Source organism: Equus quagga, chromosome 4, assembly GCF_021613505.1.
Source record: "Equus quagga isolate Etosha38 chromosome 4, UCLA_HA_Equagga_1.0, whole genome shotgun sequence".
Lineage (NCBI taxonomy): Eukaryota > Metazoa > Chordata > Mammalia > Perissodactyla > Equidae > Equus > Equus quagga.
In genome coordinates, this window is record NC_060270.1 from 22,030,440 (window position 1) to 22,057,799 (window position 27,360).

At 33.2% G+C, this 27,360-nt stretch overlaps 1 protein-coding gene across 1 annotated transcript in view; it reads left to right on the forward strand.

Annotated features, from left to right (window-relative positions):
* STXBP5L (syntaxin binding protein 5L) overlaps positions 1-27,360 on the forward strand; it is a 352,935-nt gene that overhangs the window by 188,487 nt on the left and 137,088 nt on the right. The window contains exons 10-16 of the mRNA XM_046659436.1: positions 2,311-2,465; positions 7,446-7,518; positions 10,900-11,047; positions 12,219-12,286; positions 20,516-20,556; positions 24,492-24,709; positions 25,649-25,821. Coding sequence (XP_046515392.1) covers positions 2,311-2,465; positions 7,446-7,518; positions 10,900-11,047; positions 12,219-12,286; positions 20,516-20,556; positions 24,492-24,709; positions 25,649-25,821 — 876 coding nt within the window. The remainder of the gene's footprint in view (positions 1-2,310; positions 2,466-7,445; positions 7,519-10,899; positions 11,048-12,218; positions 12,287-20,515; positions 20,557-24,491; positions 24,710-25,648; positions 25,822-27,360) is intronic.

Below are 27,360 nucleotides of genomic sequence, written 5' to 3' on the forward strand. Positions count from 1 at the left end.
ATTAAATTACGAAAATTCTTTTTTGCAGAACACCTAATAAGTTATATTCCACAGTTTGAGAAACATTAGACTAGAAATGAATAATGTGGACTTTGGAGTCTGGATTTGAATCTTTTTCTGCTGCTCACTAGATGCTTGACTCTGAACAAGTTATTTAACCTGTATTAATTCCAGGTTCCCCATCTTCAAAATGGGTAGTAGCACTTTCTTTGTCAGGGTTGAGGTTTACAGAGTTATGAGGATTACATAAAATTTACTTTATATATATACATAGCACAATATATGCCACATGGTAAGCATTCAGTAAATTGTGGCTATTTATTACTACAGGCAGTGTAGACCACTGTTTAGGAGAATAGGCTTTGAAGTCTGATAGATCTGTTTTCTTCTGGGTTTTTCTGCTTAGTTGTCATTTAATTTTGTTAATAAAATGAGAACAATACCTATGAGGATTTAATGTGATAATTAAATATCTAATGCAATTATCTGTGAGTGGTTCCTTAAGCATTTTCCTGAGGAAATCACTTCATATTCAGTCATTCAGTAGTCTACAGAAACGTGCATATATATCAACAGTTATCTTCAGATCCAGTGTTTTTTGATGCAGAGTCATAACAAGGACAGAAAAGGTTTTGCTTCCTTGCTGTAGTTTTAGAAAGGCTATATTTTCCAATGTGCATACAAAAATATGGAGAGTAAATTGCTTCTTAACCTATGTTTGGATTAATACTAGGATATGAGAGTAAATTCACCCACTCTTACATAGAAAAAATAGATATTTATGATCTTTATTAATATTTGGAGCAGATAGTTAAGCTCAATATGTATGAAAAGATTACGTTCTCCAAGTCTTGACCTTTGTTGCAAAACAAAACAACAAACACAAGTGCAAAAACTCATACTCGTTTCATGCGAAATGATTTTTAAATCTGAAGAAATCTTCTTAATGGTATGTGTATATTTTATAGAAAAAACAAACTTGCTTATTATCACCATTAGAAGGTTGGTAATTTACTATGTCAAATTACTGGGGCAAGACTAACTCAGGTCAACTTATGCAGGACTCGAGGAAAATAAAATAGAGCATTTTTCCTTATTTAGCTTACAACTCAAATATTTATGTCAAAACACTGAGACAGAGCTATAAGTAAAAAAGTAGTACAAGCATTTTGTATGTAAGTTTTGATGGAGACTTTGACAAAGGTTTCGTTGTTTTTATATAGCCAGCATAAGATTAGCAAATGTTCCACTGGTAATATTTGGTACTATGTATAGTACAAAATGGAAGAGAAAGGGAAATCTTATAGAGTGATTTCTAGAAACAAGTAGATTCCCCAGTTTAGCAGATGGATGGAAGTGAATTATTTATAGAAGAATATGTTCTTAAAAAATTTTGAGACAATGGAAGTCTCTAGTTCTTCTTGAAAAATTTTTTGGAGGAGAGTATTTTCAATTTGGTATTTACTTATTGAAAATACTTCATATCAACACATAACATATTTTCTTTTATATACATAACTAGAGATAAAGTTATTAATTTGAGAAAAGTGAAAAATTATGAAACTATTTCATAACTTTCAGGCAACTATAGTATTTTATAGTCATCTCAGCCCCATTCTTTTATCTAATTGTATCTTGCAACTAAAAGAGACTAAAAATTTTGTTTGAAGTTAGTTTTACAAGCTAAATAGAACTGTCTGGCCCTAGGGAAAATCAAGAAGATCACATTTATTTTTGGTGAATTATCTTTCGCTTACGTATTGGTTTCCTCCATCTTTTCATCGTAACCCTTTTTCCATAGAAATTCCATTATATAGAATTTTCATGTTACCTTGTACCATTCTGGGCTTGCCACTGTCACATTTCATTTCATATTGAAATTTGCCTCTTTTGTCTAGAGATTTTGGGCCTCACATGCCAACTGCTTAATATGTTAAATTAACATAGCCTAATGTTCTAATGGTAGTGATTTAGATTTGGAGAACCAACTAATATGTATGTGAAGATATCCTTTTGAATCACTGAGTACGTCCACCTCCCTCCAACCTCATTGCCTTTCCCCCACCCCACCTCAACACTTTTAGACTGATTCATTAGTAATTTTAATGGTGAGAATGTACATCCATAAAAAGGGAAATGATAGCATAGTAAATTGTTGGGTGAGATATCTTGGGCCAGCAAAGACTTTTGCACTCTGTCAAATTACACTATGTATAATACCCATCAAACCCATTCTTTATTGTCTCAGTCCTGTGACATTGTGTCAGCTTAAAGAACTTCTCAATCTCATTAGCTTTTTTCCCTATATAGTGAACCATTCATAATATTTTCTGGTGGACTGTCCTATGACAAAGCTTGCAGAAGACCAAGTTTAACCATCATGCATGGAAAAGCAATTACAGTGCTTGAAATGGATCATCCGATTGTTGAATTTCTAACATTATGTGAAACACCCTATCCAAATGGTAAGTAACTAAAATGAAACTATTAATGTTTAAAAATCATTTTTGAAATGCTAAGTTCCTATAAAATTAAGCTTAAATATTTTTAGTTTTGGCAGTTGACATCTACTGTGGTACAACACTGTGAGCTACAGGTGCTGGAGCAGGTTCTGCAACTGTACCTATATGACAAACTGGAAGTAAGACAGATGTAGTGCAGCAGTGCTGGAGTTTCAGGTTCTAATATCAGGTAAGTGCTTTAAACTTTGATAAGGATGGTGGAAGCTGAGCTGGGAGGGTCCGATAGGGCTCGGGGTGAAATCACTTGGGGAGACTGAGGTCTTCTAATAGCCTTTCCTAGACCAGCTCCACCCATCCCATTCCAATGCCAATCAAAGTTAAAGCACTTACCTAATATCAGTGATCTGTAGCTCTGGTGGTGCTGCATCTGTTTCACATGTGGCTTTGCTTCAGATGCAACTGCAGCACCTGTGATTATTCTAGGATTGCTGATGTATGGTTAGTGATTTATTTCAATTTTGAGTATAATTATCAGAAGGACCTTTGGGAGGAGATGCTTATATATTTTTATCATCTCAAATATAAATACTTTTTTAAAGGTAAAAACTAAATTATATGCAAACCATGTAATGGAATTTAATGATGAAATATTTTACTAACGAAATCTAAAAATTGAGAAGGGGTGAAACATAAAAAGAGAAATATGAGTTTATGATTAAAACAACATAGTGGGTATATACATTACTACATCGTCAAGAAGTAACAAAGAAGGGACAAAACACTGGAATTAGAGACAGAATATTTGGGTTTATGATTTAGCTCTGTCATTTACTAGCTATGTGACCTTGAGCAAGTCAGTTTACATTTGTGAGTTTGATTTGTTGTTTATAGAAAGAGAATAATAATATTGACTCCACCTGATTATTGGAAGGCCAAAGTGAACATACTTTATAAACTATAAAGATATATAAATTGTGAGTTTTATTATACATATATAGTTTTAAATTCTTTAGTTTCATATTTAAAAGATGGGATAAATTGATATGAAATAACAATCAAAATGTGACACTTTATTTCCAGAGTTACTGGGGACAGATAAATTACCTGTGTTGTTAATTAGTCATAAATATTTATGGGATGCTTCTATAGTCTCATTACTACAAGGACTTGTTGATAATACAGATAAAGTATGAAACTGATCTCTGATGTCAAATCACAAAATCTGGTCAAATTAAGGAGATAATTGTGACTTAAGTTTAAAAAATATAACACCTTATTTAAGTGCTCAGTTATATGGGTCAGAGTTTAAATAATGTACTAATTTATAGACTGGTCAGATAATCAGTGATTGAAATATTCATGCAAAGCTTCATGGAAAAAGTAGGATTTAGGCCTTGAAGAATGACTTGGGCCTTGGAAAGGATATTGAGTAAAGGTTGTAGAAACTGTGAGGATTGCTAGATTGAGATCAATTTACAGAAAGCATTGAACACCTTTTGGAGATATTTGGAAATAGGCAGCTACAGAGGAATTTTGAGGAAATAATAAGATGAAAGAAGGCAATGTTTTTAGTAGATTTGCCCAAAAGGAGTGTGTGAGTTTGAAGAGAGACACTGAAATCTAAAATTCCAGATTCCAGCTGAGAGGGCTTTATGATAATGTGCATTAAAATGGTCAAGATCTGAAATAGAGTGCTGCCTGTAGGAATGGAAGGAGGAAAACTCGTTGAATTTGGTCAACAATTGGATTAGGGAGTGACATGATAGATAACTCAAAGACAACAATATATTTTTTTATATTCAGTAATAATAGTTTTTGGAAAGAGAGAAAGATAAGCCTGATTATGAGTCAGTAGAGTTGTTAGAGAACAGAAAAAGAGAGAAAAGTCTTTAATATTTATGAATAATCAGAATACAGATATTCTTTGGAGTTAGGAGAAAGAATGATAAAGGAACAAAGGAAGAATGAATGGAGGACCAAAGCTGAGCTTAGGAAAATGCTTCCTATTGAAGAGCCTAGAGAAGGAAGAAGTGCATGCCAGAAATAGAAACTGAAATGTGTGGTTGCAAAGATCAAACACTATATGTGTCTGCATATATAAATTTCTGCACATCAGTAGAGGTGTTAGGACAATTTCTAATAATGTTAAATTATAAATGTTCTCTAACCAAGTCTAATCACTTCCAAGCCACATATACAAGACTTTGTTTTTCAGAGAAGTGATAATGAGGATAGAACTTATTTGTAAGAGGCTAGAAGAAATAGTTTAGCTTTACTCAGTAAATCATAAATGTACTTTATTAACTATTGCTAATTAAAACAATAATACATGAAAATGCCAGAAAAGAACCCTACAATACACAACAGGATATAATGAAAACTTTCTTACTGGCCTTCCAGAGGCAACAACTGTTAACTGTTTCTTATGTATTCTCCCCAAAATAATCTATTGCATGTGCCTATGTGTACTTATTTATGTATGTATACATTATCTCTTTTCATTACAAATGACAGTATACTCTGTGTGCTGTTCTGTATCGTACTTTTATTTCACTTAACAGTATATTTTGATTATAATTCCATATTAGCAAATATGGAACTTTAATCTTCTTTACAGCCGCATAGTGATAAATGTTATGCATATGATAAACAAAATAAATTTATTAACAATTTTTAATATTGCTGAATCACTTGTGACATCTGACAATTCAATCCATTTTTCAAAGCCTACAAATGCCTAATCCTCTTATCTCAGGGGAACACATTGCCCAGAATAACTAACCAACTACACCTGGAATTCATCAGTTTCACATCTAGATTTAACTGTATCTAGTCCTTTACAAGTGTTATAAATAGTGGATTTCTCTTCAGAGACGTAGTAATTATGATAAAGCTGTTCACTTTATTGGGGGCTAGGGTTAAAAAAACTGAGCCTGCTCAAAAATGAACCAGTTAATCTAATAAATGAAGTAATGCAGTTGGGATCTATTGAGCACCTACTATGTGTCAGGCTTTGCATTAAACATCTTCCTATACATCTAATCTTCATAACAGTATAACGCAGTTGTTATTTTGCCATTTCAGTGGGTAAAGAAATTGAATGTCAAAGAAGTTAACTAATTTGCCTAAGATCAAACTGTTAATAAATAATAGACATAGAACTGAACCCAATACTGGCTCCTAAGGAAATCTTTTTGTTCAATGGATACCACAGTACACCGAGTATTTCTACAAAGGTGAAACTTTTGCTACTAGTTTTTACTTGAAAAGAAACAACATTATCTACAATAGATGTAACTACCTAAAATGCTAATTTATGACTTTTGCTCATTCGTGCCAATGTCTCAGCTATTTTATTTTTGTGTCAATTGCTTCCAAACCAATGATTTTCCTAAAGAGGAGAGAGAAGACAAAGAGGCAACTAGTAGTATAGAACCCCTGTTTTCTTCAAACTGAAAACCAAACCAAAAAAACCCCAACAAACCCCAAACCCCAAAGTTTTGAAACAATGTTGAAAAACTTAAAACAGCTTTAAGAGATAAGGGAGAAGTGGGCAGGAAGCCTCAGTTTGAGAACAGTTTAAGTAGCAAACTGTGAGGACTTTATACTGTCACACAGATATCACACAGATATGTACTCAAACAAGGGCATGCTCCTCAGTTTTTTTGTTTTTTGTTTCTATTTTTTCTCTCATAGCATGTGACTTATAAATACGAATAGTTTCTGTAGCTTCTCAGGACTGGAAGGACTATGAAAACCATCTATTCCAGTTTCCCATCCAAGAGTTGAATACTCTGAACAAAATTCTTGCCAACTGATTGTTAAGTTTAGGATTAAGTACCTCTTAAATTAGCAAGTGGAAACTGCTGGTATAATGAAAACAGGATGGAGTTTAGAGTCTGAAGGCCTGGGTTAAGTCTTCAGCGCTATCACTTGCTAGCTTTGTAACGGTGTGCCGATCTCATAAACTCTTTGGACCTCAGTTTTCTCTATGAAACGGAAAAATAGTAATACCTGCTCCAGCTGCTAAGAATCAAATGGCACATAGGTAAACTGTAAAATGTTTTTGTAAATAGTTTTTCTTTAAATTGAGAATAACACTTTGTGGCTTTCCCTTATTAGTCCTTTATTATAGGTGGAAAGCAGTGTCTTCCCTGACCACTATAACTAAATTAGCACTCCCCCACCAACCACAAGTCATTCTTATACCATTATCCTTATTTTTTTCATAGCTCATGTTACCTTCTGCATTCTTATGTATTTAGTACTTGTTCATGGTTTGACTACATCCCTAGAATGTAAGCTCCATGAGAACAAGGACCTTGTCAATCTTATTCTCCATATATCTTTTGTTCTTAGAATAGTTTCTGGAATATATTGAAGAAAGGAAGGGAGGGTTGAATTTTAAGAACTTGAAAATCGTAGACTATCCTTAGACGCTCTGCTTTTTTGAGATATATACTCTTGGACACATAGTAGGCAATCTTTAAGTACATGTTAAATTACATTGAATTGAAAGTAAATTTTTTGCTGTATGGAGTGTTGCTCTCATCGGGAGTTGAATATGTATCATAGCCCAGAGAAGCAAAACTACTATTTCCTTATGTCTCCTTGTAGGCATGAACTCAGATCTAAAATGGAAGGTTATGGAAGAATAAGATAAATGTTTGTGAGATGGAGGTGACAGGCTCCCTCTCTTCATGTAATCTACTACTATCACCACCTCATGATTATTGAGATATATTTAACTATGCTATGCACCTTCTCATTTTTTTGTTGTTTCCTGTAATGGTCTTAAACATGAAGTTTGAGAAACACAATATAGATTTTTTAAAAGAGCTCTTTACGTCTTACTTTGGCTCATTTTGGTCTTCTCAAATCATTTAAATAACATTTATACAAGAGATAAGGGAAGTGCAAGTTTGGTGCTTTTATAAAATGTGAGATATGAAAACTTTTCCATTTTTTCTTTTTTATTTGTAGAATTTCAAGAACCCTATGCTGTCGTAGTACTTCTGGAGAAAGATCTCATTGTAGTTGATCTGACACAAAGCAAGTAAGTTATCCATGTACAGATTAATACTAATTATTTTTAAATTCTATCCACAAATAAATAGAGGAAGACATTATAGATAATTGGTATTAGTATTCTTTAGGTGGTAAATCTTCTTTATGTGGAATATTGCTTTACTAGAATTATGGAAATATAATTTGGTTCAATAATGAAAATTAAACCAGGAGAGTTTAGGGGACACTAAGGAAATTGTGAGATGTTTTAAAGGTAAGACCTAATGTTTGGAAAGATGCATTTGAAGACTCAGGACACACAAAATGGATCACATTTCTACTGTTTCCCTAAGCAAAAGCAACTGTTACGAAAACTTGTACAATGTACTGTCTGGCCATCTGTAAATCTATTGACTAAAGGAAAATGGCACATGATGAAAGTATTACTGAACTACTGCAGCAGACAATACAGAAGAGCAGGATCTCCAGGGCAGAGAAGATAGAGGCCCTCTTTTACTTTCTTTTCTTTTTCATTATGTTGTGGACAATGGAAATAGATATAAAATATTGGTATTAGAGTGGTGCTTTCTACTTATTTACATAGACAGTAAAAGTAGCCTTGAAATTGATGAACACTGTCTTCGTGCTGCACGTTTTCATTATAAACGATAGGCATAAAACTGATTTTTCCCTCATTCTGTGCCCTAGACTCACTGATCTTTTAGCCCCTTGTATTTGTAGAATTTTTGTACATGTTCTCTCCTGTTCATGGAATAGTCTTCCTTTCCTTTTTCTCCTTATTAACTAGCATCTTATCTATAAGACTCAATTCAGACATCATTTCCTCATGGGAAAAAAATTTTCACTACCTGTATAATTTGGTCAAATATCCTATTAAAGGCTCTCATAGCTCCTGTATTCCACTCCTTCATAGCTTTCACACAGATAAAATTTTCCATTTATTATTGTTTTAAAGATTGTCTCCCTACTAGCCTGTAGGCCTCCTGAAGGAGGGGCCTTGTCCCCTCATGGAGTAAGTTCTCAATAAATTTTTGCTGAATGAATTACAATCTGAGTTCTGCTTTCCATGTAGTTTGTAAATATAAAAGCCAAAGCTCTTTCATGCTAATTTGCAGCATATAACATTTCAATATTTTGAAAGAGATATAGGATTTGGGCCCTAAGATCATCATAACTGAATTCTGCCTAGCTGCTCTATTTATCAACATTAAACTTGATTAAGTTTTGGGTACATGTATGGATTTATGCTTCTTCCTCTAATTTCTAATGTAACTTTTATTAAAATATACTCTTCTGGGGCCAGACTTATGGCATAGTGGTTAAGCTCATGTGTTCCGCTTCGGCGGTCCAGGGTTTGCCAGTTCGGATCCTGGGTGCAGACCTATACACTGTTCATCAAGCCACACTGTGGTAGCATCCCAGATAAAAATAGAGGAAGATTGGCATGGATGTTAGTTTGGGGACAATCTTCCTCAAGCAGAAAGAGGAAGATTGGCAACAGATGTTAGCTTAGGGCCAATCTTTCTCTCTCACACACACACTCAAACACAATGTACTCTTCTGATCTTACTGGTACTCGACTCTTCTTTCTGCGCCATATTTGGTGGTTCCTCATACCTTGTCTAACATCCTCCAAGGCCTGCTATACTTTACCTTTAATGCTCACTGTCTTCAGTATATACATTTATTCTTTTGTTTTGAATGTTTTTATTGTAGTAAAATACACACAAAAGTTACTATTTTTATACATTTATTCTTTTCATTACCTTATGTAAGTATGTGAATTGACATTTTGTTTGCAAATTTTTATCTAACATTTCACCTTCTTCAGCACCATGTTTTAAAATCTATGTGATGCTCCCATTTCATTGTCTATTACAAGAAATTTAATGTGTCAAAAACTGAATATATTCTCTTTCCTTCCAAACAGTTACCTTTTAGCTATGTTTAATGTTAACATTAAATTGCAGCTTTGTACTCCTTTTCAAATTAATTTATTAATTTCTCCTTCCTTCTTTTCTTTCTTTTTTTCTGTTTAGGACTCTACATGAAAGTAACGTCAGGGCTTACAAATTTTTCCTCTTCTTGGTTTCTTGGATTTATGTCTTCACTTAGATTTCCATAGCAACCGGTCAATACTTTTACATCTAAATTCCTATAGTACATTTTTAGTTATTATTTCTCTCTTAAATATCTTTTTCCCTACTCTTTGCCAATATACTAAAATAATTTCCCCAAAGATTTTCATGATATTGTTCACCTTGTCAGGAGTCTATCATTGTAAGCTCTTGCATATCAAATCCCAAATTGTGGATCTGGTCTTTAAGGTGATCCATTTATTTTAATTCTAATTCTTCAATCTCAGAAATGTTGATAATTTCTACTCTGAAGGAGGAAGCTTTGATCCATCCAGTTTAACCTACTTGCCAAGCAAACACAACTTCCTTCTTTCCATCTGATTTTGCATATGCTACTATTCTTATCTGGGATACCATCTGCAGCATTTCAGATTGGAGGGAAGGAACTTCTGCCAACACACACACACAGCCCAAAGTCTCTGAAGATTGAACTAACTTCCTAGTAATATGAGGAGAAAATTATTTTTAATAAGCCCTTCCCACCTCCCAAAAAGACACATTGTATCACAAGTAACATGATCACACAGACCTAGAACAGATGCAGCATAGAATTATACTCAATTTCCTCTACTACAGTGCCTGGTACATAAGAAGTGCACAATAGATTATGGCTAAAAATCTCTTAATTTGATTTTCTACTGATACCTCTTTTTAAAATTATAATTATATAGGCTTGAGAATATGAAATTTACTGTACCCATAATTCTGCATGTCCACTATGTTCTCTAGTTTACATAGGAAATGATCTTTAACATATTTAATCACACACACAACTACCTAGCACTCACATCTTTCCAGTTACTCCTGCAGAAAACAAAAACAAAATACTTGCCTGTGTATTACCTTCCTTGGAAAAACATGTCAAATTTACTAAGATATTTTAATACTTATAAATATATAAATATTTAGATAAAATTGTACATAGAGAAAGTACCTAGGAGATATGTTTTAATAAACTGATGTCAACTTGCTGCATAATATTTTCAGTTTAACAAATTCATTCTGTCCGTATTAGCAAAGTGATATAACTGTGGAATTTTGGGAAAGAAAATGAATTTATTCAAATAAAGTTGTAGAAGTATTTATATTACATTTTTAGATAAATATTTTTAAAAGAGCATTCTGTTCCTGTGATCCTTGTTTTATGATACTTAAAAAAACAAGTGAAATGTATAATTAATATTTAGAAGATTTTAGAGTTAGTTTTATAAAAGTTATTTCATTTTTTTATCATTGCAAAATGACACTAATATATTATCTTCATCTATTAGTTTTCCAATCTTTGAAAATCCGTATCCCATGGACATTCATGAATCACCAGTTACATGCACAGCATACTTTGCTGATTGCCCGCCAGATTTGATTCTAGTACTCTACTCTATAGGAGTCAAGCATAAAAAACAAGGATACAGTAATAAGGTAAAAGTAACAATTAAAAATAAGTTTTATTGTATTCGTATTCATATCATATGATCATACTTTTTCCTGTTATTTTATTTTCTGACTTTCCATATAAGAAGACGTGAAAAAAATTCTAAGTCATAAGCTGGCATCTATAAAAGACATAACTTCTGAAATTCAGATTTCCTAAATGCTGCATAGCTTTAAGCCTGCAGAAATACAAATTTCTTATATACTAAGTATATAATTATACCCTAAGGTATACTTATCTATCATATATATTTTTATATACTTAGGGTATATTTAAATTAACATATTTGAATCATAAGATGTAACTTTTAATTATTTTAGATGAAGGATTATGTTTTAAGAAGTTTTTAAGAGTCAACTCTTTCTAGTTAATCATTTCTTATCAATCAGTGGTTAACAAGACATAATTATCAAAGGTCATTTGTTAAATAACTTTCTAGTGGCCGGCCCAGTGGCACAGCAGTTAAGTGCACACATTCCACTTTGGCAGCCCAGGATTCGACAATTTGGATCCTGGGTGCAGACATGGCACCGCTTGGCAAGCCATGCTGTGGTAGACATCCCGCATATAAAGTAGAGGAAGAAGGGCATGGATGTTAGCTCAGGGCCAGTCTTCCTCAGCAAAAAGAAGAGGATTTGCAGCAGATGTTAGCTCAGGGCTAATCATCCTCAAAAAAAAAAAACTTTCTAAAATTACATTTTGTTATATTTAACTACTGGAGTCAAATACTTAGAATTGTAATAGGCCCCCTGTTATGATTTCTCTTGTTTGCACAGGGCTGTTGGGATGGGCAACTTTAGGGCTCACAATTTATGTAGTATTCTGTGTTAAATGGCACCACAATAGTTTGGCAGTACACAGACAATGTGACAAATGTAGCAGCACTGTATTTGTATGATTAAAAATACTTCTTTGATTTTTTATATGAATGGTAATATTTGTTAAAATCTATATTTTTAAAGGGGATAGAATTATGCATTTGGAATTATTTAATGAAAGCATTAAAAGATAGCTACACACTTCATCTTTCATTACTTTATAGCTATTTATTTCTAAGTGAACCTTTTACCATTATTTTTAAATATTTTCATTTTAAATTTATAAGTCATTCAAATTAAAAAATAAAACTTATTAATTCTTCCTGGATAATCTATTTAGGAGTGGCCAATCAGTGGAGGAGCTTGGAACCTTGGAACACAAACATATCCAGAAATTATTATTACTGGGTAAGTGAGATGTGATTTGTGAGTTTATCAATTAATCAACAAAAAGATTTCATTCAATTTTTACACTTTCCCATAATTGTCCTCTAGGCAGACTGACAGTTTAAGTAAAAGTAAAAATATAACACACAGCTTCTAACCTTGATGGAAGATAGAATCAAACCATTGAAAACAAACTTATAACAAGAATAATTAAATATAGATTAGAAAAGCAGAAGAAAGTCAAAGGAAGAAAAATCATGAGAGATTAGTCAAGGAAGAATTCCTGTCAAAATCTTACATTACTAGCCTTAGAAAGGCCCTTACCAACATCTCTTGAGTCCTGCAAAATCCAGCAGTCACTGCTTTGTATCCCCATCAGGTGGTTAGTTAAAGTATGCTTCAAAACTTATGGCTCAGAAATGTCACTACTTCCTATAGCAACCCATTTCATGCTCTAATATTGAGATGAAAACAGAGACATAGTAACAGATAAGGATGAGATTTAAAAGATAATAAGGGGCTCTGCTTATGGGATATGGAGAAGATGTATTTTTCCCTATTCTTCCCACTAAGTACAACTAAAAACCCTGGATACTATGTATTAAACAAACATAAAATGACTGGAAAATATGGAGAGAAGTCAGACTGGCTAGGCCCCCAAGACCCAAGGAATGACGTGATGGTCAGTTTCCTGGATTTTCTTTTTGTCTCATATATCCCAGAATCAGAGCTGAAGAAGCTAACAGCCTGGAACTATGAATGGGCACAGACAAAACACACCCAAGAAAAGCTAGCTCTCTCTAGCCAGAGGATGAGGAAAGGGGCAGCCCATCAAGACAGAAAACTTTTAGAAAATAATGTCTCTACTCTAGCTAACCAATACAGAAAAAAATCTATGGCCCTACTCCAACCCACTCCAGCAAAGGCTCAGTGGGGAACCCAAACTTTCACCCTCATCAGGCTGTAACAAAGTGCCTCAACTTACCCACAAGGGGTGTGTCAATCTCTGACTCAGTGCAAAGCCTGCACAGGGAGCTAGTACTATTAACCCTGCTGGGTGGTAATGAAACCAATGACCCATGGTGTTGGAGGAGATCATGTGGGGAGCCAGAATTCCTACCACTGCCCAGCAATAATGAGGAGCCACACACCCTCCCCGTTTTGTGTCAATGGAAGTGCAGTAAGAGAGGAGAGAAATGAGAAAGAACAGGGCTGAAAAAGTACCTAAGGAAATAGTGGCTGAAAACTTCCCAAATTTGGTGAAAGCCATGAACCTATAGATTCCAGAAGCTAAGTGAACTGCAAGAAATCCACAACAAGACACATCATAGTCAAACTTCTAAACACTAAACACCAAGAAAAAATCATGAAACGGCAAGAGAGAAATGACACTTTACCAATAGGGAAAAACCAATTTGAAAAGTCTTAACAAATTTGAGAAGACTGAAATCATAACAAGTATCTTTTATAACCACAATGAAATGAAACTAGAAGTTGATAGCTAAAAGAAGACTGGAATTTAATTTCCACAAATATGTGGAACCCACAACCAATGGGTCAAAGAAGAAATCACAAGGAAATTGGAAAATATCTTGAGATAAATGGAAATGAAAATACAACATACCAAAACTTATGGGATGCAGCAAAAGCACTACTAAGAGGTTTATAAGTAAACCTCTATGACATTTATAGTAGTAAATGCCAACATTAAAAAAAGATCTCAAATCAACAACCTAATTGTACACCTCAAGGGATTAGAAAAAGAAGTAAAAACTAAACCCACAATTAGCAGAAGGAAGGAAATAATAAAGATTAGAGCAGAAGTAAATAGAAGTGAAATAATAGGAAAAATATTAAAAGCTGAGTTTTTTTTAAAAGATCGATGAAATTGACAAACTGTTAACTAGACTAAAATAAAAAGAGACTCAACAAATAGCAGAAATGAAAGAGGAGATGTTACAATTGACGCCAAAGAAATAAAAAAGATTTGTAAGAGATTACTGTGAACAATTATACACCATCAGGCTGTTTAACCTAGAAAAAATGGATGAATTTCTGGAAGCATAAAACCTACCAAGACTGAATCATAAAGAAATAAAAAAAATCTGCCCACACCTATAACTTAGTAAGGAAATTAAATAAGTAATAAAAAAAAACCTCCCAAGAAAGAAAAACCCAGGACCAGGTGGCATCACAGGAGAATTCTACCAAACATTTGAAGAAGAATTAATACCAGTCCTTATCAAACTCTTCTGAAAAATTGTAGTGGAAGGAATACTTCCAAACTCATTCTATGAGGCCAGCATTACCCTGGACCCAAATCAGACAAAGATACTATCAGGAAATTAAACTACAGATTAATATCCCCAATGAATATCAATGCAAAAATCCTCAACAAAGTACTAGCAAACTGAATTCAGCTACAAATTTAAAAGATTAAATATCACAACCAAGTGGGTTTTATCTTTAGAATGCAGGATGGTTCCACATATGAGAATCAATCAATGTGATACACCACATGATCATCTCAGATGATGCAGAAAAAGCATTTGATAAAATTCAACATCCTTTCATGATAAAAAACATTTAAGAAACTAGTAACAGAAGGAAATTGCCACAACATAGCAAAAGTCATATATAAAAAGCACACAGCTAACATCATATTCAATGGTGAAAAAGTGGGAAGGATGCCCACCCTCATGACTCTATTCAACATAATTCTGGAAGACCTAGCTAGAGCAATCAGGCAAGAAAAATAAATAAAAGACATCCAAATCAGAATAGAAGAATTAAAATTTTCTGTTTGTAGATGTCATGACCTTATATGTAGGAAACTCATAAGTTTCCACAAAAAAAGTGTTAGAACTAATAAATCAAGCAAATTTTCAGGATAGAAAATCAACTAAATAATCAGTTACATTCCTATACGCTAATAATGAACGATCTGAAAGAACATTAAGAAAACAATCCCATTGACGATAGCATCAAAAAGAATAAAATATTCAGGAATAAAATTAACCAAGGAGGCAAAACTCTTGTATAATGAAAACTACAAAACATTGATGAAAGAAATTAGAGAAGACTCAAATAAATGGAAATATATCACATGCTGATGGATTAGAAGACTTGATATTGTTAAGATGTCCATACTACCCAAAGCAATCTACAGATTCAATGCAGATCCTTATCAGAGTCCCAGTGGCATGTTTTGCAGAAGTAGAGAAAAAGAACTATCCTAAAATTAATATGGAATCTCAAAGAACCACAGATATCTAAAACAATCCTGAGAAATGAAAACAAAGCTAAACTCCTCACACTTCCTGATTTCAAAACATGATACAAAGCTAATCAAAACATATTACAAAGTAATCAAAACAGTATGGTACTGGCATAAAGACAGACATATCGACCACTGGAACAGACTAGAGAATTCACAAATAAACCATCACCTATATGATCAAATCTTTGATAAAGGTACCGAAGCTATACAATGGGGAAAGGATAGTCTCTTCAACAAATGATGTTGGGCAAACAGAATTTGCACATGCAAAAGAATGAAATTGGACCCTTACCTTACACCATATACAAAAATCAACTCAAAATGGAAAAACCTAAATGTAAGACCTGAATCTATAAAACTCCTAAAAGAAAACAGAAAAGCTTCCTGACATTGGCTTTGGCGATTATATCTTGCTTGTGACACTAAAAACATGGGCAACTAAAGCAAAAGTAGACAAATGGGACTACCTCAAACTTAAAAATTTTTGTGAAGCAAAGGAAGCAATCAAGAGAGTAAAAAGGCAACCTTTGGAATGGTAGAAGATATTTGCAAACCGTATATCTGACAAGGGGTCAGTATCCATAATATTTAAAGAACTCCTACAACTCGATAATAACAACAAAAAATCCAAGTAAAAATGGGCAAAAGACTTGAATGAGTAATTCTCCAGAGGAGATATACAAAAGACTAAGAAGCATATGAAAAGATGTTCAACATCATTACTCGTCAGGAAAATGCAAATCAAAACCACAATGAGATATCATTTTACACCTATTGGGATGGCACAATAAAACAACAGCAACAAACAGAAAATAACAAGGGCTGGCGAAGATGTGGAGAAATTAGAACCTTTGTTCATTGTTGATTAGAATGTACAATGGTGCAGCTGCTATGGAAAACAGTATGGAGTTTCCTCCAAAAAGTAAAATTAGAATTACTCTATGATCCAGCAATCCCACTTCTGGGTACATATTCAAAAGAAGTGAAAACAGGCTATCAAGGAGATATATGTGCTCTCATGTTCATTGAAGCATTATTCACAGTAGTCAAGAGGTGGAAGCCCCCTAATATCCATCAACAGATGAATGGATTTTAAAAATGTTATATTACATACAATGGAATATTATTCAGTTCAGGCTTAAAAAAGAAGCAAATCATGTCTCATGTGAACCTCATGGGAACTATGCTACGTGAAATAAGCCAGTCTCAAAAAGACAAATACTGCATGATTCTATTTATAAGAGGTACCTAGAATAGGCAAATTGATAAAGACAGAAGGTATGATGGTGGCTGCTATGGGCTAGGGAGAGGTGGGAGAAGGGAGTTGTTGTTCAATGGATGTGGAGTTCAGTTTTGCTAGATGAAAAAGTTCTAAAAATCTGCTGCACAACAATGTGCTAGATAACACTACTGTACTATACACCTAAAAGTGGTTAAGATGGTAAATTTTACATTATGTGTTTTTGACCACAATAAAAAAAATCAATGTAAATTATAGAACTGAAAATTATTATAACTGAAAATAAGAACTAAATAAATTATTTTAACAGCAAGATATAAACTGTTGTTACTCAGAGACAACATGATTATGTATGTGGAAAGCGCAAAATAATGTACAGCTATTTAAATTAACTTGACTAGCAAGTCACTGGGTACATCAATATACAAAAGTCAGCTATATTTCTATATACTAGCAACAATTATAAAATAAAAACTCCAAAATTATACAATTTAAAATAGCATCCAAACAAATCACATAATCTAGAAATAAACCTAACAAAAGATATGCAAGACATCTTCAATGAAAATTGTGAAACAAGTTTGAGAAGTAGGAAAAGACGTAAATGTGTGGAGAGAGAAACTGTGGTCATTAACTAGACTCAGCGTTATAAAGATATCAGTTTTTTCCCTGTTTGATCCAGAGATACAGATGTGTTCACTTTGTGACACTTTGTTGTGCTGTAATCTTTAGATTTGTGCTGTATGTGTGTTATAATTAAATTAAAAATTTACTTTAAATTATCAGAAGTTTACATCACTTACAACGTCAGGGTAGAACTTGGGCCTTTCACTAAAGAAATGATTATTTTGGCAAAAATAGAATCAATTTCCTCAGAACTCTAGAATCTAGTGGAAAATTTATAGTAACTAGGAGAATGCTTAAGAAAGAAAGAAATTACTATAAAATAGATAAATCATGGGGATGTAAAATACAGCATGGTGACTATAGTTAATAATACTGTATTGCATATTTGAAAGTTGCTAAGAGAGGTCTACTCTTTATAAAGTTCTTATCACAAGGAAAAAAGTTCTGTAACTATGTCTGATGATGGATGTTAAGTAGACTTATTGTGGTGATCATTTCACCAGTATGTACAAATATCGAATCATATTGTACACTTGAAACTAATATAATGTTTTATGTCAGTTATACCTCAATTTTAAAAAATAGAGGAGCACATATGGAGATGCAAGTTATTAGTAATGTTAGTTCTTTGATTTCGTGATTGGTTTACAGAATTTCAGTATAATTTTATTCTATGTATTAAATCTATATTACATATATTGTTCTTTGCATGTCAAATACTGCATGATAAAAAAATAAAACTGAATTAAAGGTTGTTAGAATATAGATTCTCAGACCAACATCCTGCAGAATTTCAGTAATAAAATAGGTTTTTTTGGTTACATCTATAAGTGAATAATTAGAGTACGTAAAGATACAAAGCATTCATAGCGGCTTTATTTGTAATAGCCAAAAACTGAAAACAACCCAAATGTTCATCAACTGGTAAACGGGTAAACAAAATGAGGTATATCTATACAATGGAATGCTATTCAGCAATAAAAATGAACACATTACCAATACATGAAACATCAGGGATTATCCTCAAAAACATTATGCTAAATGAAAGATACATACACAGAAGAGTAAATATTGTAACAACACAGAAGAAATCTGTACAGGCAGAAACCAGATCAGTGGATATCTGCTGGGGTGGGAAATCAGATTGTATGCTGGCATGAGGTACCTTTTGGAGGTGATGGAAATGTTCTAAAACTGGATTATGGTGTCAATGGGACAACTGTATAAATTTACTAAAAATTACCAAACTGTACATTTATCTTGGGTGAATTTTATGGTATGTAAATTATATCTCAATAAAGCTGTTAACAAAATAAAGCTACTCAATTAGCAGCTACCACCCTCTCAAAAAAGTCAAGTGACCGTATGTGTGTGGGTCTATTTCTGGACTATCTACTATGTTCTATTTATATATATATGTCTCTTTTTTTCACCAATAGCAATAACTTTATGGTAGCTTTAGAATGAGACTTAAAGTTAGGTAGTTTCAGTACTCCAACTTTTAAAAAAATTTTTTAAATGTCTTTAGGTATTCTAGTTCTTTTACTTTTCCATATAAATTTTAGGATCAGTTTATTTCTACAAAAATTTTTTTTTGCATATTTCAATTGAGATTACATTGAATCTATACATCATCTGGGGAGAACTGAGATCTCTGTCAGTTCTGACATCTAGTAAGTCTTATAATTTAAGAATACATTATATCTCTCCATTTATTTATGCCTTCTCTGATTTCTTTGATTAGGATCTTGAAGTTTTCAGCAAACAGATCTAACACAAATTGTGTTAGTTTTTATATAGGCATTTCATGTTTTTTGGTGCTATTGTAAATGGTACTCTTACAATTTCAATTTCCAAATGTTCATTGCTATTATATAGAAATACAATTGATTGTTTTACATTGTCCTTGTATCTTACAATTGTGCTAAACTCATAGATGAGTTCTGATATCCTTCTTGTAAATTCTTTGGGATTTTCTACATAGCCAATCATGTGATCTGCAAATAGAGAATTTTATTTCTTCCTTTTCAATCTTTATTCCTTTTATTTCTTTTTCTTCCCTTGCTGCAGTAGTTAGGACCTCCAATATGATGTTTAAGGATGGTGAGAGTAAACATTTTTCCTTTGTTCTTGATCTTAGGTGGAAAGTATTCCATCTCTTTCACCATTATGTCTGTTAGACAACATCTGTAGGTTGTTCCTAGGTGCCTTTTATCAGATTGAAGAAGTTTCCTCTGTTCCTAGTTTACTGAGTTTTTTTTCATGAGTGGATGGTGAATTTTTGTCAAATGCTTTTGTTGCATTTAAGATGGTCATATGGTTTTTCTTCTTTAATCTGTCAGTATGATGGATTATAATATGATGATTGATTTTTTTTTTAATGTTTAACTGGCCTTGTGTTCCTGATAAACCCCACTTAGGCTTGATGTATTATCCTGTCTATATATTTCTTGATGTGATTTGCTAATATTTTGTTGACTATTTTTAGATCTATGCTCAAGGGATATTGGTTTGTAATTTTCTTTTCTAGTAATATTTTTCCTGGTTTTGGCATCAGGATAAAGCTGACCTCATAAAATGTGTTGGGAGGAATCCTATCCTCTTTATTTCTAGATGAGTTCTTATAGAACTGATGTTATGTTATTACCAAATAATGATACAATTCTAGATAGGCTTAAGGATTTGCTTTTATATTTTGAAGCTTAACTTTAATTTCACTAAGATACCCATTTCAAAATTATTTTAATGTAATCAAAATTAACTCAGATATCTTTTTTATTATGTAAACAATTTTATATAATTTTATATATTTTATATATTGTTCATTTTCCACAGGCCAGTTTTCATTGCTCTCTATTACACAAAAAGTCTTCTTACAGTAAAATCTAAGCAATTATTGTTCTTTTTAAATTTGGATTTTAATGTATTGTTTAAAAGATAAACCATTGTTTTGAGCTTAGAAATGGTTTAGCATACATTAGTTTTCATTGGAATGGTATTTTTGGATTGAATTTAACACTGACTCAAGTTTTTGTACATTTAGAATGATTATGGTTTTGTAATTTACTATACCTTAATTAACACTAATTTATTTCCCATCTAGTCATGCAGATGGATCAATAAAATTTTGGGATGCTTCTGCAAGTAAGTTTTAAGTTTCTCTATAACAGAAAACACTTGGTTAATGTTTACTCATAGCCTTTCACTACTTTTTCGTTTGGGCAATTAACATTTCAGATACATTTTTAGCATACATATATGGCTGTGTTACAAAAATCCATTTCCTATATTATTAGATGAGTTTATAGTATTATCTCTCCTGTATTTTTTGTCTATAATATAAATAAGACTGAAGTTACTCCTTATCAGCAACCCATTTTATTTTCAAGAAGCAAGGTACATTGGAAAAAGTACCAAACTTTGACAGAATAATTCTATTAAGGAATTCTCTTCAGCTCCTACTTCTGTTTTCTTGGAAAAGTGCTTTTATCCCACCAGTCTTCACTTTTCTTTCCCATTTGTCTACCAAGTCCTGTGACAATCAAAAGAAATGATTTGTGGGGCTGGCTCGGTGGCATAGTTGTTAAGTTCACGCACTCGCTTTGGTGGCCCAGTATTTACAGGTTGGGGTCCTGGCGCGAACCTATGCACTGCTTATCAAGTCATGCTGTGGTGGCATCCCAAATACAAAATAGAGGAAGATTGCCACAGATGTTCACTCAGGGTCAATCTTTCTCACCAAAAAAAGAAAGAAAGAATTTGGGAAATGTGAAATTTATTTCAAAATCTTGAGAATTACATAATTTAAGGAATAAATAAGGTACTCTGCTCAACATTTAAGGGCATGCAAAGATATTTAAAACTTCATTATAACCATACATACCCTTCAGAAAATTTATAGTCACTGGAATAGATAGAGGAATGCACGTATATAACTACAGGGCAAACAATATAAGAGCTCTAAATGTAGTGTAACCCAAATTCTGTTATCAGAAATGAGAGATTTATTTGAACCAAGTAGATCCAGGAAGAGTATTTTGATGGGTAACATTTCATTTGAGTTTTGGAAGATAGTTGAGATTTTGACAGGAATGGAAGGATAAGAAAAAATGAGCAATGACTGAGTTTCTGAGGATTCGTAATCAGCAAGATATAGGTAACTCTTGGAAGTAAGAAATACAAGAGAGTTCTGGAGGTTTGGATTTTGTGGCAACACCAGGAAATCCAAGTAAAAATATCTAGCAGGTAGGGAGAACAGTCAAGAATGAAAACTAATGAAAAAGTAGCATAAAAGTAATGTTTGAAGCTATAGAAGTGAACAGCTTCTGAGGAAGACTATGATAAACAGAAAAACCGAGGGAAGAAGGTTGAATATTGATGATACTCTCAGTCTGTAAACTCGAGTCCTTCAGCAATGGAGCAACCCATCAGCAAGAGAAAATGATTAAAAGAGTTAAAGCCATGAATTCTGAGGCCCGTTTCTGACCTCACAATAAAGAGCAATTGCTCGGGGGGAGGGGGGACTTCCAAAGGACAACAAGTTTTCTTTTGATGAAGTTTTACATGTAAATGTGAGTTTGTTCCAGGAACACAGTTAATTGCATAGTGACATCATTGCTGGATTCCCACCACCTGAAAGTCACTCCTTTGCTTCTAAAATGTGAGAAGATACTTTAACACTCTAATGATTAGAGTACATACCACCATTAAGCATACATGTTAATATTTTAAGAGCTTAATTTTTAAATAAAATATTATTTTATCACATTCAGAACATATATTGCAAAGGTTTGCAGCATATTTAATGTTTTTAGTGTAATCAATTATAAGGGCATATTTCCAATTGTATGGATGTAATTAAAGAAATACCACTTAGTTTGCCAGTTTTGTGGAATACTGTCGAGTACAGGAAGTTAGGTTACACTGAATTTGAATAATTGAGTTTATCCCATGTGTATTAGTTTTCAATTTCTGAGAAATAAATTACCACATTTTAGCAGATTAAAAAATACCCATATATTATCTCATAGTTTCTGTGTGTCAGGAATCTGGGTACAGTTTAGCTGGGTTCTTTGCTCAGATCTCCCAAGACTGCAGTCAGGGAGGTGGCTAGGGCTGCAGTTTCACCTGAGGCTGGATGCTCTTGCAAACTCATGTGGTTGTTGGCAGAAAATTCATTTTCTTGCAGCTTTTTTAGAACTCATGGTGACTTGCTGCTTCAAGGCTAGGAAAAGAGTGTCTCTAACCTCAGGGAGGGCCCCAGTCCCTCTTTTGAAGGGCTCATTTGATTATGTCAGGCTCATTCAGATAATCTCTGTTGATTAACTCAAAATTAAGTAATTAAGGGCCTTAATTATGTCTGCAGTATCCTTTTATGATTGCCATGTCACATAAAATAATCATGGGAGTGATACTCCATCTGACCTAGAAGCAAGTCTGTAGCGCTTAATACAATGTCTTGTGCTTTTTTTTTCTGGTGAGGAAGATTGGCCCTGTGCTAACTTCTGCTGCCAATCCTCCCCTTTGTGCTTGAGAAGATTGTTCCTGAGCTAACATCTACGCCAATCTTCCTCTATTTTGTATGTGGGACACTTCCACAGCATGGCTTGATGAGCAGTGTGTAGGTCTGTGCCTGGGATCCAAACCCATGAACTCCAGGCCTCCAAAGGGGAGCACATGAGCTTAAACATTACATCACCGGGCTGGCCCCACCTTGTGTATTATAAAAACTATTTTTGTTTGACATAAATTTGGGCTTACAGAAAAATTGCAAAAAAATGCTTTGAAGTGTTTCATAGCCTTTAGGTAGATTCCCTAAATGTCAATGTATAATACATTTGTTCTCTCTCTCTCCCTCACCCCACAACCCTCCCTTACTTTTTCTCTCTCCCCTCCATATATTCACACACATACATATGTATAGCTTTTTATAATCATTTGAGAGTAAGTTGGAGACATGATGCTTTTCTAACACTACATGCCCCTAAATACTTCAGTGTGTGTTTCCTACAAACAAGGGTATTATTTTACACAAATTATTGTTATCAAAATCAGGAGATTAATATTGATACAATACTGTTATCTAACCTCCAGATCTTACTCAGTTTTGTGAATTGTCCCAATAATATCTTTCATAATAAAAGAAAATCTAGGATCATTTATTGCATTTAGTTATTATATCTTTTGAGTTTTCTTTAATCTAGAATGGTTCCTGAGTATTTCATGAAATTGACTTTTTTGAGAAGTTCAGCCTGGTTATTTTGTAGAATCTCCATCAGTTCAGTTTGACTGATGTTTCTCATGATTAGGTTCAGATTATGCACTTTGGACATGAACTCCCAGATTTTTAGAACTTTTCTCAAGGGTCCTTTGTAGAATCAGAGCTTTTTTGTAGGGAAGTTATCATCAGGATCTAAAACAAGGAAAATATTTCCCCAAATATATATTCCTGAAAACAATTCACACACCCAAAGTTTATTAAAATTATATCTGACCTTTTCTTAACACAAAGCCACTCAGAAAAGGTTCTTTCTAAAATAATTACAGATTATTGGACTCCCAATATTGCTAGCTGGTAAATTATAAATGTTTCTCATCTGAAGGAGTGTCTAAAAATTTATTGAGAAGAGTAAACCTTCTATGAATAGCATCAACCTCTCATTTAGCACTCAGAGAAGAAAATTATAAAAAAAGGATTGAGGGGTGTCCCTTAGTAGAGAATTAGGTTCGGTGTTTCCATTGTAAACTTTCTTGAGTCCCAGTGTTTTCATCAACAAGTGAAGATAAAAATATTCACTTCATGGGAGTTTTCTGAAGATCACATGAGAGAATGCATACAAAGGACCTACATATTCCTTGGCATATAGTGTATGTTCACTACATGTTTATTTTTTCCCTGTAGTCTCCCTCCAGCTAAACTGTACTGATATGAGAGCATGACATTGAATGCTTGCTACTTAAAATGTATTTTGTCTACTTGGGTTTTACTTTTGTGGTTTAACAAATATATTCAAAAAGCTTCAACAACATCTAAGAATTAAGTTCAAATTAGAAGATAACTGTGCTTCGATATCTTACAGTAACTCTGCAGATGCTGTACAAGCTAAAAACTTCAAAAGTGTTTGAAAAACAGAAGGTAGGAGAAGGAAAACAAACATGTGAAATTGTAGAGGAAGATCCATATGCCGTTCAGATGATTTATTGGTGTCCAGAGAGCAGAATATTCTGTGTATCAGGAGTCTCTGCATATGTCATAGTTTATAAATTCAGCAGACATGAAATTACAGCAGAAATAGTGGTAAGTCATTTAAAATTTAACTTTCACACTTACAGTTATTAAAAGACAGCAGTTGTCGTACTTGGCTAGCGCTTTGTATGGTTTTAAGCCAGCAAGACTGTAGTATGTGGCCAGTAATCCAATTCATAAGATTTTTAATTATTCTTGTTACTTAGTATAGCATATTTAAAAAAGCTTGGCTTAAGATGACAAAAACACTTCTCTATCAAAATTTAGGATTATTAAATGGGATAGGTTATTCCTACACGTTTTATACAGTCATTGATTTTATGTACCAATGGCAAATTAATGCAGGCTTTGTTCTATATCTTTATTAAATTTTTTAAAGTTTGTCTTTTCTTGTCAATTAATTGCCACAAATGATTATTTCTCAAATAAACTAAGGTTAATTTTAATGATTTTCTATGTAGCAACATTTTTATAGGATAGAAATAATTATGAGGTTGCCTTACCTAATCTTAACTTTTAAATTATTTTTATTCAAAATGTTGATGCTCTCATGGGATAAATTAAATCTAAATTAAGTCACCTACAGATAATGGGCCTCTTCTACCTAGTCCATTTTATCAGAAAAGCAATTTTTCCAGTTTAATTTCTTTAATTGGAATAACCATGACCAATTTCTCCTTTTATTTATCACATATAGAATTGTAATTTTACTTTATCTTGAGAAATATTATATAAAAACTTTATCTCCAGTGGTAGATATTTTTCTTATAATTCTGAAGAATTAAAAAATATTTTACATTTTTGTGAATGCCCTTGATATTCCCTATAATTCATTATTTAATTCAGTGTAAGATATCTTAGCTTTACTGTAAATTGAAATTGAACTTATTAACCTGAATAAATAATGAATAATTACCTAAAAATTATCAGATGTTTTAATGTGATTATTTATTGTTATGACCTAGATTAAATTAAAACAATTTTTTTAAGTCATTAGAGGTACGACTTCAGTATGATGTTGAAGACATTATTACCCCAGAACCGGAAACAAGTCCTCCATTTCCAGATCTCTCATCCCAACTTCCTTCTTCAAGGAGTCTTTCGGGGAGCACTACCACTGTGGCTAGTGAAGGAGTAACAAAGGACAGTATCCCATGCCTCAAGTAAGACTTGCTACCAAATTTCACAACAGTTTTACATATTAGTCTCAAAATTATTTGAAACTGTGCCAAATAAATAATTTTTCTCTCTTATTGAGTTGTCAAGTGATCTACAATCCACCAAAAGGTACCCAGGTCTTTTCTTTGAATATCCATGAAGGGGACACAATATTTTCATTCTTCATTCCTAATTCATAAATTTCCTTTCCAGAAGAACCCTAAAGAAAATATGGCTTTGATAGAATGGGAAAACATTTGGCAGGGCAGAAACTTGATCACTTGCTTGGTAGTTCCCAACTGAAAAAGTGTATTTAGGGAATTTATTCAGCCTTCTTGGAATCGAAAGAAAACCAAGTTTGCTATCTACTGCAAAACTACTATGTTAAAAATAGAGTTTCTTACATGAATGCTAAGTTAGTGCATAATATTTCTTTCTTTTTTTTAAACTGATGCTATTTGGTAATAAATTATATTGTCTCTGTATATCTAAACAAAGTTTAGTGTCATTATCAAATAAAACTGAATCAAGCCCATAGTAATATTTATCTTAATTGTTTTTATGCTTTTTAGTAATAAGGTATAAAAGAATTCAGTTCTCTTAAATTACTACTTACTGCTTCTACATCCTCAAACCGAATGTTTCTAGTATTAGCTGGTTGGAGAATTGAGCCTAAGCAAGGAATTTCTCTGAGCCTCACATGAAAATACAGGCATACCTCAGAGATATTGTGGGTTCAGTTCCAGACCACTGAAATAAAGTGAGTATCACAATAAAGCAAGTCACGATTTTTTGGTTTCCCAATGCATATAAAAGTTATATTTACTGTACTGTAGTCTATTAAGTGTGCAATAGCATTATGTCTACAAAACACCATGTATGTACCTTAATTTAAAAAATACTTTATTGGTAAAGAATGCTAACCATCATCTGAGCCTTGAGCAAGTTGTAATTTTTTTGCTGGTAGAGGGTCTTGCCTTGATGCTAATGGCTGTGACTGGCCAGGGTGATGGTTGCTGAAGGTTGAAGTGGCAATTTCTTAAAATAAGAAATTTTAAAATTTCTTAAAATAAGACGATGATGTTTGCTGCGTTGATTGACTTTTCCTTTCGCGAGCAATGTCTCTGTAGCATGCAGTGCTGTTTGGTAGCATTTTACCCACAGTAGAACTTCTTTCAAAATTGGAGTCAATCCTCTCAAACACAGCCACTGCTTTATGAACTAAGTTTATGTAATATTCTAAATCTTTTGTTGTTATTTCAACAATCTTCACAGCATCTTCATCAGAAGTAGATTCCATGTCAAGAAACTACTTTCTTTGCTCATCCATGAGAAACAACTCCTCATCCATTAAAGTATCATGAGATTACAGCTATTCAGCCACATCTTCAGGCTCTACTTCTAATTCTAATTCTCTTGCTGTTTCTACCACATCTGCAGTTACTTCCTCCACTGAAGTCTTGAATCTCTCAAAGTCAATCATGAGGATTTGAATCAACTTCTTCCAAACTCCTATTAATGTTGATATTTCTGTCTCTTCCCAT